At 38.8% G+C, this 10,606-nt stretch overlaps 1 protein-coding gene across 1 annotated transcript in view; it reads right to left on the bottom strand.

The window, feature by feature from the left end:
• Nucleotides 1-3,638: 3,638 nt before the first annotated feature.
• The window catches only part of Terb1 (telomere repeat binding bouquet formation protein 1), a 67,561-nt gene continuing 60,593 nt past the window's right edge, over nt 3,639-10,606 (bottom strand). Inside the window, exons 15-18 of the mRNA XM_028779263.1 lie at nt 9,795-9,941; nt 8,996-9,061; nt 4,411-4,533; nt 3,639-3,826 (exon numbers count right to left, since the gene is read on the bottom strand). Coding sequence (XP_028635096.1) covers nt 3,639-3,826; nt 4,411-4,533; nt 8,996-9,061; nt 9,795-9,941 — 524 coding nt within the window. The remainder of the gene's footprint in view (nt 3,827-4,410; nt 4,534-8,995; nt 9,062-9,794; nt 9,942-10,606) is intronic.

Here is a 10,606-nt window from a genome sequence, read left to right as displayed (position 1 = left end):
ATGCAATGCCTATGGAGGGCAGAAGAGGGTGTCTGAACCCCTTGTAAGTGGAATTACAGATGGTTGTGAGGCGCCCTGTGGGTACTGGGAATTGAACCCAGGTCCTTTGGAAGTGTAGTTAGTGCTCTTAATCACTGAGCCATCTTTCCAGCCATGTTCATTATTCTTAAACTATTACATAATAATGAACTTGGCTTAATTCTCAAGATGCTCAGTGAAAGTTTATCACAAATCCTGAGAATGTTGTTTTTCATCTCCTCCTTTGTAGACTTTTAACAACTGTGAGTGATTTTTACCACCACAGTTAACAATATGTTTGGCTTTGCTTTACCAATTTTGTTGCTGTTGTTCGAGACAGGGTTTCTCTGTATAGCCCTTGCTATACTGGAACTCACTCTGTAGGCCAGGCTAGCCTCGAACTCAGAGATCTGCTTGGCTTTACCTTTGGAGTGCTGGGAGTGCTACCACTTCCCTGCAAGGTTTTTGTTTTTGTTTTTAAATGCTATTTCTCAAAGAGTCAATATTTCACAGCAGAACAAGAGGCTGTAACTGCTTTTCTTCAGTGAAGAAGGTAGTGGGGAGACTGGATGGAAAAGGGAAGCAGTAATGAAGAAAAGACAGACTTGTGCTTATGGGGGTAACTTTAGGTATGGCCTCTACCTGAGAGCTCCTGCTGTTCTCGAGGGAAGCAGGGTAACTTCACAAGGTGTTGATAAATATCATAAGGAAATATGATATGGCAGGAACAGCAATCACCTACGTAGGTTTCAGTTGAGAATAATAGCGATTCTGGCTCAGCCAAAAATTAGCAGCATAAATTTTAGAATCCAACAATGGGCATGTAGTTTGCCAATTTGAAGGTAAATTGGAATAGGGGAAATGGGAGGGAAGAGAAGGCAATACTGGAAGTCATCAAAGGATAGGCAGTAGATGAGTCTTCACAGGACACTAGAGTTGAAAACTCTGGGCCAGTAAGTTAAATCCCCACCAGGACCACCAGCCCAAGGATGGCACCACCCACAATGGGCTGGGCCCTTCCCCATTGACCACTCATTGAGAAAATGCCTTACAGCAGGATCTTATGGAAGTATTTTCTCAAGTGAGGCTCCTTCCTCTCTGATGACTCTAGTTGACACACAAATTCTCTAATGTGATCTATTGCAAAAGGAGAAGACAGCACTAGATGCAAATGAATATAGTAGCTTTCTTTTCTTGCAGGAATATCAGGTAGGATGGGTGTAGACATAGGGAATGAAAATCTCAATAGAGAATTTGACAGTTCATCACAAAAGAAGATAAAAATAAAGGCTGGATGATAGCTTGTTAAAGGCCAACAGCCAGTGTGGTGGCACATGTCTATAGCCCTAGCACTGGGGAGGCCAAGAGACGAAGGGCTTGAATTCAAGGCCGGTCTGGTCTGCATGAGACCACGCCTGAAAAACAAAGAGGAGGCTGGCCTGAGGTGGAGAGAAGGTGCTACCGCAGATGCTAGAGCCTGCCACAGCCAATTCAGTTGCCATCTGTGACTCGAGGAGAATACAGCAGCACAGAAACATTTCCAAAAATACTGGATGTCAAACAACACAGACTAAATCCAACAAAATCAGAAATTTAACAGGAGCTGTTAAAGTCCTATAGTAGGGTTTAACAACAAGACCATACCATGGGGCTGGAGATATCACTCACTTGACAGAGTGTGGTGCACAGTTTTGTTCCCAGCATCTCACAAACTAGGTGTGATTGCAGAAACCTGTAATCCCAACACTTGTGTCTTAGTCAGGGTTTCTATTCCTACACAAAACATCATGACAAAGAAGCAAGTTGGGGAGGAAAGGGTTTATTCAGCTTTCACTTCCACATTGCTGTTCATCACCAAACAAAATCAGGACTGGAACTCAAGCAGGTCAGGAAGCAGGGGCTGATGCAGATGCCATGGAGGGATGTTACTTACTGGCTTGCTTCCCCTGGCTTGCTCAGCTTGCTTTCTTGTAGAATCCATGATTACCAGCCCAGGGATGGCACCTCCCACAATGGGCCCTCTCCCCTTGATCACTAACTGAGAAAATACCTTACAGCTGGATCTCATGGAGGCATTTCCTGAACTAAAGCTCCTTTCTCTGTGATAACTCCAGCTTGTGTCAAGTTGACACACAAAACCAAGCCAGTACAGCTTGTGAAGCTAAGGCAGGGGGATAATGAGTTCAAAACCAGCCTGGGTTACATAATAAGAGACTGTCTCAAAAACAAAACTAAGACTAGTGCTGTAACTTAGTGGTGACTAGCAAATACAGTGTTCTAGGGTCAAGCCCCAGCTCTGTATATGTATGCTATATACATAATAAATCAATAAACAAAACCAGAGGTCATTCTAAGCTATACTGAGTGCAAGGTCAGCCTGGGCTACATGAGATGGTATCACAAACAAACCCAACAGGACAGGACTTATTTCAAAATTATCCCAATTATGATGTAAAAAGGTTTCACTATATTATGATTGGGAAGTTGGTTCCACAGAATGTCAAAAACCATCAAAATTAGGTTCATAAAATTGTGTCTAGGAGAGAACTTGCGTCCCTTCTCAGGCCATACATTGCGGATAGGCAATAATAGGTCCAGGAATGACTATGCTCACCAGAGGTTAGGAGGCCTGTTTTGCTAAAGCATGAAGTAGTTGAGGCTCATTAACATAAAGGGGGAAAATGTGGAGTGACAGGAGGAATGAGCGACACTGCCAAACATCTAAGGCAAAGGGCCAGTAAGATGCCGAGGTGAGTAAAGTCACTTGTCTACTCTGACAAACTGAGTTTGACCCTCATAGTAGAAGGGAAAAAGTAACTTCTGCAAGTTTTCTCTGACCTTCACATGTGCCTGGTGGCACTCCTGTGCTCATGAACATAATAAATCAGTACAGTGTAATGATTAAATAAGTAAAGCAGTAAACATAGTAGAAAGAGAAGAATCTGATCACAGAATACGAGAGTGCTAATACAGCTTCATAATTAACCTTTAGAAGAGGAATCATGGCAAGGAAATGGTGACTCATGCCTTTCATCCCTACACTGGGGATATAGAGGTGGACCAATCTTTGTGAGTTCATGACCACCCTGGTCTATAGAACAAGTTCCAGAACAGCCAAAGCTACACAGAGAATCCCTGTCTAGAAGAAAAAAAAAAAAAAGGAGGAATCATTTTAATTAACAAAAGGTCAACCATTTATTTGTTGGGTGAGAGCCTTAACTGAACAGCTTGAGAAAGTGTTTTCAGTTCTAAAATGGACTTTGGTACTAGACAAAAGTACTGAAATGCAATGTCTCATTATAGTATTTGTGGCAATATAATGTTAAGTGATGTTCAAAGACTGGTATTTTTTTCTTCGCATCTATGTTCTTTGATCATAAGGAAAAGTAAAGGGACGTTACATTTGGCCTCATAGAGGAATTCTAATTTCCACACTGAAAATGTACTTGTTTTATAAATTATTGTACGGTTTTGAAAGAGTTTATATCACAAAAATCATTTAACTTAAACTATTTCTGTTTCACCATTCCCTGTCTCATAAGAGTTAAGGAGAAATTTTTACATATTGTATCTTCCAAGAAATTCTATTTTAAGAGTCCAAAGGACTGAATCTCCTCCAGTCACAGGGCTGCAGAGCTGGAGCCTTTGATCAGCTTGTGGTATTTGTGAGCAAGGTCTACAGCCCTTCTTCCTTTCTGAAAGGGGAAAGACCACAAAATTGAATTCCAATGATTTCCCATTTTTTTAACTCCATGGAAAAGATAATTTATTTCTTCTTTGGTAAAGTTTTTACGAATTCTTCTTTTTTCTGTAATAAATGAATTATAGAATATATTAATACTTGCTGAAATAAGAAATCTTAAGACTCAAATAAATGTGTAACTTATTCTGGGGATATAAACTATAGAATGAGACAGTTTGATGCCAGGGACACTTTATCAAATAAAAATTTACTTCAGTTTAAAAGACTATTAAGTTAGGTGCTACTACTGTGTTTAATATTATAACTTAGTCCATTGAAATAATATCCACACAATCGAAAAGAAAGTTTATAAACACTAGATTTTAATGCAGCATTGCTGTGAGGATGGTTAGCAAATGGCTTACTGATTTTACAGATACAGTCTTCTCAAAGGCTCCATGACTTCACAGAAAATACCAACATTTGTTATTTTGAATACCAGTTTTCACTGCTTTTAAGAATAAGAGTTTTTTTGACATTCACTTAAAAAAAAACACACATACTATTTGTAAAGGTGCTCAGCTTATCAAAATGTAAAAACAAAACAGGTCACATAATGGTAAAAGAAGTTTGTAGATTTTCTTTTTTCTCTCTTTTTCTTTTTTTGAGACGGGCTTTTCCTATGTAGCCAGGGGTTGCCTCAAACTCACTATGTAGTCCACGCTGGCCTGGAACTGGGGATCTTCTTTCCTTAGCTTCTGGAATGCTGGTATTTAAGGCAGGTACCTCCAAACCTGGAAGTTTTTTACTATCTGATTTTTGATGAACATTTTCTATAATAGAAAGAATATACAATTGGTAACCAATTATTTCAATTATATTCTGATGATTATTATGAGGAAACAGTTTTATTACTGTTTATATGCATTATATATGGACACACTCATGCCATAGGCATGCATGTTGAGGTTGAAACAACTTTGTGGAGACAGTGTTTTCTTCAGTTTGATATGGGTTCTGAGGAATAAACACAGGTAATTAGGCTTAGGTGCAAATGCTTCTACTGCTGGTCTATCTCTCCAGGCCCAGGCTATAGGTTTCCTCCAGGTCTGTAGTTCAGCAATAACTTGTATGACATTGTAGGCAGATGCCATAGAGGAGTGCTCTTTTGCATTTCTGCTTTAGAAGGATGGATGTAGAAGGAATTGTTGTATAAAATTTCACCCTTACAAGACATCACTGCTGGCTATTTGTCCACCCCAATAAGGTAAGTCCTAATGTTTAAAACAAAAGAATACCTTCCCAGTAGAAGCTGAGAACTCAGTGTTATTATTTAGTAGTTAGCATTTAAAATGCAAACTCCATGAAGGGAGAGGCTTCTGAGTAGCTGAGACCACTGTATTCCCCATGCTCAGAATAGTATCTCAAAGATAGTAGGCAATCGCCAATATTTATTAAGAGAGGTTATTATTGATAAAATTGTCTCAAAACTTGTGTATGAAATTACTCCTTATTTTGGGGAATGCTGCAAAACTATGGCTACCCAAGTTTCTTTGAAGCTTCACCTAATAAATGACTTGATTTTCTTGTAATCAGAACTGGGTAGGTTATACCTTTTAGAATGCTGAGGCTTGAAACTTGTTATAAGGCCCCCATTGTCACTAAGGCTGCCATCTCCCTGGCTTACAAGTTCTACAACAGAGGACTGGGTAGCTTTGAAGAAGACTCTGCACTTCAAGACCTTACTCCATGGCCTTTCCAGTGTGATTTTAAAATATTTTATTATCATCACGCTTTTAAGAAAGTCTTCCTGTATAGCTCACACTTGCATCAAGCTTGTGAGACTTCTGTCTTAGCTTCCCTATTGCTGGGATTAGAGGCATGAGTCACACCTCCCAGCCTCAGTGCTATTCTTAGTCTGTGTGTTGCAGAAGAAAATGAGCAACAAGGCTTGATTTAAAAGATAATAAGAGTCAAATTCATACTTCCTCAAAGCACTCTTATAAATTCTAACAGAGCAGGCCAAAATATCAACTGCTTATTTTTAGTTAACTAAGTCTAACCTACAAAAATTAGTATTTGGTATTTAAGCTGAATGCTATTTAATAGCATTTAGGATCAGTCTGTATAATTAGTGCATAACCATTATGCCTATTTTCATGAGGCTCATTGATTATTTTCAATGCAAATTAAAGACTAATTTTTAGTTATTATATATTTGCTTTGAAGACATGTTACTGGAAAAAAATCTATTAATTTGATGTCAGGTCCTTGCCAAGAACAATTTTCTTTCTCTTTTGGCTTTTCAATACTAAGTTTCTTTGTGTAATAGCCCTGGCTGTCCTGAAACTCACTTTGTAGACCAGGCTGACCTTGAACTCATAGAGATCTGCCTGCCTATGCCTCCCAAGTGCTGAGGTATAAGGCATACACCACCATGCCTAGCTAAGAACAAAATTTCTAAATGTAACACATCTGTATGGGAAAAATTCCAATTTTGTAATAGATACTATAGAAATAATACTTAGAAACGTTACTTGGAAAAATATGTTTCATGCCAGCAATAGTGCTCCATACCTGTTATCCCAGAGCTTGGGAGACTGAGGTATGCAATATTTAAAAGAGTGGTATTGTACTTAATTTTAACTTACATAAATAATTTTTTGTTCATTCTATTTTTTTTGAGACAGGATCCTGCTGTTTGCCCTGGTTACCACACTGGTCCTGAACTTCAGTAATCATCATGCCTTTGCTTCCTTGGGAGTTGGAATTATAGGAACATGTAGCAGGATACTTATTCTGCTACATTGTATTCACAGTGGAGCTCCATAATTAAGCAGTAGAAGAGGAGGTAGAGCTGGGAGAGAAAGAGAGGAAGGGGAGGGGAGAAAAAGACGAAGGGGAGGGGAAAAAAAGAGAAAGGGAAGGGAGGAAGGAGGCTATCAGCTATAGAGAATTACGGGTGGGTCAAAAGCTGTCCTGGGTAGCAACTTCTATCAAAAGGTTAGATATTGGGTAACAACTCTAATTGTGTGGGCATCTTGTTGATTGAACATTTCTAAATATATGAATCCTTTAGATAATCATTAAGCTTTAAGAGTCTCATTTCTACCGTGTACTGAGAGGATGGCAGATACTGTCTGGGGTTCAGCTGAGCTTTGTGGATGCTGCCTGGGGGACTGGCAGAGCCATCCCCCACGCTGGTATCTCATTGGTGCCAGGGCCTGTACATCTAGCTAGCTGGATCCCTGGTCACAGCCAAGGTGCAGCGGGAACACGGTGACTGCCTGGGAACAAACCAGACTGGGCACCGTTTTCTAAATATCACCCCTACAGGAACATACCACCACATTTGGTTCTACATGAAGAATGTTTTAAAAAGACTGATTTGTATATATATTTGTGCATGCATACATGTATATGTGTGTGTATGTATGTATGTGTGTGTGCCTACATAAGTCTATCTGCATCACATAAGTGCAGGTGCCTTCAGAGGCTGAGGGTGTCAGATTCCCTGGAACTTGAGTTACAGATGGTCATGAGCTGTCTCACATGTGTGCTGGGAAACCTGTGTCCTGTGAGAGAGCAGTAAGACCTCTCATCTGCTGAGCTACTTCTCCAACTCCATGAAGAGCTCTTCATGTAGAAAAAGACTCAAGATGTATAAAGTAAATTTTAAGTAGCTTTCAAGGTTTGGAAGTGAAAATAACGAAATAAATGTTGAGATAAAAATGCTTGCTAGATATACCAAGTCTAAAAGTCTGTACACAACAGTAAACAACAAAATAGTTCCATTAATATTACTAACTTCCAGATGACAATAACAAGTAATGGACTCCATTACCATATTCTTAATCTGAAGATATTAGCTTACTAGGACTAGGAGAATATAATGCTCTTGAAATTTCTTTGATAAACTGGAATGGTGAAAAGCCAAAAAATTAACCTTATGGTTAAATTAAGATTATATAATCAATCAATCAGTATACATGGAAACCAGAGGTCAATGTTGAGTTTCTTCCTACTGTCGCTTGTCACCTTGATTTTTTTTCAGACAGGTTCTTTTGCTAAACCTGAAATCCACCCATTGGCAGGACTGTATGGCCTGCCAGATTGAGGATGTGCCTGTCTCTGCCCTCCCAGCACTGGGACCATAGATGTGCCAGCGTGTGCAGTTTATGTGGGTGCTAGAGATCCAAACTCAGGTCCTCATGCTTGTACAGCATGTCACCAGCAGGCTTGTATCCCCACTCCTTATCTCTATAAGCTGCTAGCTAGCTGGCAGTAGCAAAGGCAGAGGCAGGCAGATCTCCATGAGTTTCAGGCCAGCCTGGTCTACAGAGTTAATTTCCAGAAGTCTACACAGGCTACACAGAGAGAAACCTTGTTTCAAAAAAACAAAAACAAAACAAACATTCCTAAAAACTAACTTATTGATATTTTTATTTTTAAACAGGAAATTAAGATTTATTCCATTTGACTCAATTTTTATCATTTAAAATACCATAGTCATATCAATAGAAAGAAGCCTTCTGTAAAGTCTCTCTGAAGTACTTGCACATAGAATAACTTGCTTGAAACTTGATATAGCCAGAGGATATAGCAAGTGTTTCTAGATGTCTTGCATTTGAATCTAAGTTCTGTGATTTACCAGCTGATTAACATAATTAAGGGAAATAACAGCTATAAAACAACTTACATATAGCAGACATTTAATAAATGTCAGGGCTGGAGAGATAGCTCGGCTGTTGAAAGCACCAGAGGATTAGGGTCAATCCCAGCACACACATGGCAGCTTATACCTGTCTACAACTCCAATTCCAGGGGATCTAATGTCCTCTTTTGGCCTCCATAGGCATTGCATGCACACATAGCTCATATAGAAAGAAAGAAAGAAAGAAAGAAAGAAAGAAAGAAAGAAAGAAAGAAAGAAAGAAAGAAAGAAAGAAAGAAAGAGAGAGAGAGAGAGAGAGAAAGAGAGAAAGAGAGAAAGAAGGAAGGAAGGAAGGAAGGAAGGAAGGAAGGAAGGAAGGAAGGAAGGAAAGAAAGAAAGAAAGGAAAGAAAGAAAGGGAAAGGAAAGGAAGATAGATCAGTTTGAGTTTCCTAGAGCTCCTTCCCCAGGTGGCAGGCAGCTAGTAAACACATACCATGAAGGTAGGAAGAAAGTGTCTCTTTTCAGGTAGGTATAATCTCATGTAAGCCAAGGGTTATCATTTTAAGACGTTAATTCAGCTGATCTCTTCTTTTTAGGAATATGTAAAATTTAAGCTTATTTAAAAATTAAATATATTTACTTAGCTCTTCAGAGGCAGTAGATTCTTTACTAAGCTGTCTTCTTCTACAGGGCGTCAGTAAAATTTCTAAAAAATACAAAAAACATTTAGTATACTTAAAATAGTAATTTAAGTAGTTACATATCAATTCTGTTAGTTGATACTTATTACTCTTTTCTAGTAGAAATCCTTAGTGAACTATAAATAATTTTGTTTATTCGTTATATTTCTTACTATATAGGACTATTTGGCCTGCTTATATACCACATTTGTACCTGGTGGCTGTAGAAGTCTGAAGAGGGCTTTCCTTGAACAAGGATTCCTTGGAACTGAAATTAGAGATGGTTGTGAGCTACCATGAAGGTGTGGAACCGAACTTGGGTCATCTGCAAGAGCAGCATGTGTTTAACTGCTGAGCCGTCTCCCTAGCCCCATCTCCTTTTGTTTGTTTGTTTGGTTGTTTGGTTGGTTGTTTTTTTGCTTTTTAAGACAGGGCTTCTCAATTTAGCCCTGGCCATCTAAGAGCTAGCTATGCAAACCAGGCCAGCCTGCCTGCCTTTGCCTCCTGAGTGCTGAGATAAAAGACGTGCCACCACACCCAAAGGCTGAGTATATAGGTGTGTGCTACCATGCTAAGTTTAGGAAGAATTTTAAGCGACTACAGAGCTAAATCTACTTTAGAACATCTTTTTTACTTGTTATTTAGAGAGAGGTCTTTCCTTTCAACATTACTTTATACCATAGTCAATAAACTTAATATTTTAGATGATAGTTCAGAATGTATAGCCATAACTACAGTTAAAGTTATTGAATGAATTACTTTTTGCACAGATAAATGTTTTCCTTAGTTCACTTTTATATTTGTCTTCAGCTTCCATAATGACTTTATGATGATCACATCGGTATGAACAAGAGTGCAAAAGCTTGCTAAAATTTCGGCTGTTGAGTTTTCTTACTACTATGCAACCTAAAAGAAAATAAAGTTGTACAGATGTTACAAAAGTATATACTAATAACTGTGAAATCAGATAGCTTCTATGATGATAAACTAAATTAGGAATGTATAAGTATTTCAAGAAACCCAACCCATCCTATAGAGTAAAGAAAATAATTACAAAGAAGTGTTGGGGCAAAAGTGTGAACAGTTATATGGCCACACCAAAAAGAAGCATCCAACCCACTGTAGTGTCACATGCACACAACCCTAAGTACTTAGAAGGCCAGGGTAAGAAGGCAGGAGGTTTGCAAGTTCAGGGCTAGCTTAGACAGTTTTGTGAAACCTATCTCAAAAAAAAAAAAAAAAAAGTTAAAGGGCTACTCCAAGTCAGCGTACAGTACTCATGTAGTGTGTGTGTGGAGGCCGGGGTTCAACTCAGTACTGAAAAAGAAAAGGAAAGAGCTAATTAAGGATTATCTCCGTTGGTAGAATATTTGCCTAACATGCATAAAAACCTGGATTAAATCCCTAGCACAGCGTAAAATTGTGCACACATTGTAATCCCAGCATTTAGGAAGTTCTTGGCTATCCTTACATAGTGAACTGGAGGCCAGTCTGGACTAGATGAGACTCTGACTCCAATAAACAGAAAAGAGAAAGAAGCAAGAAGCATCTACACTGGTTTGGTTTTGAGC

This window comes from Grammomys surdaster, unplaced genomic scaffold, assembly GCF_004785775.1.
Source record: "Grammomys surdaster isolate TR1022 unplaced genomic scaffold, NIH_TR_1.0 349, whole genome shotgun sequence".
In the NCBI taxonomy this organism is placed as follows: domain Eukaryota; kingdom Metazoa; phylum Chordata; class Mammalia; order Rodentia; family Muridae; genus Grammomys; species Grammomys surdaster.
Note: the sequence above shows the minus strand (reverse complement) of the source record. Positions and strands in the feature narration are given on the sequence as shown.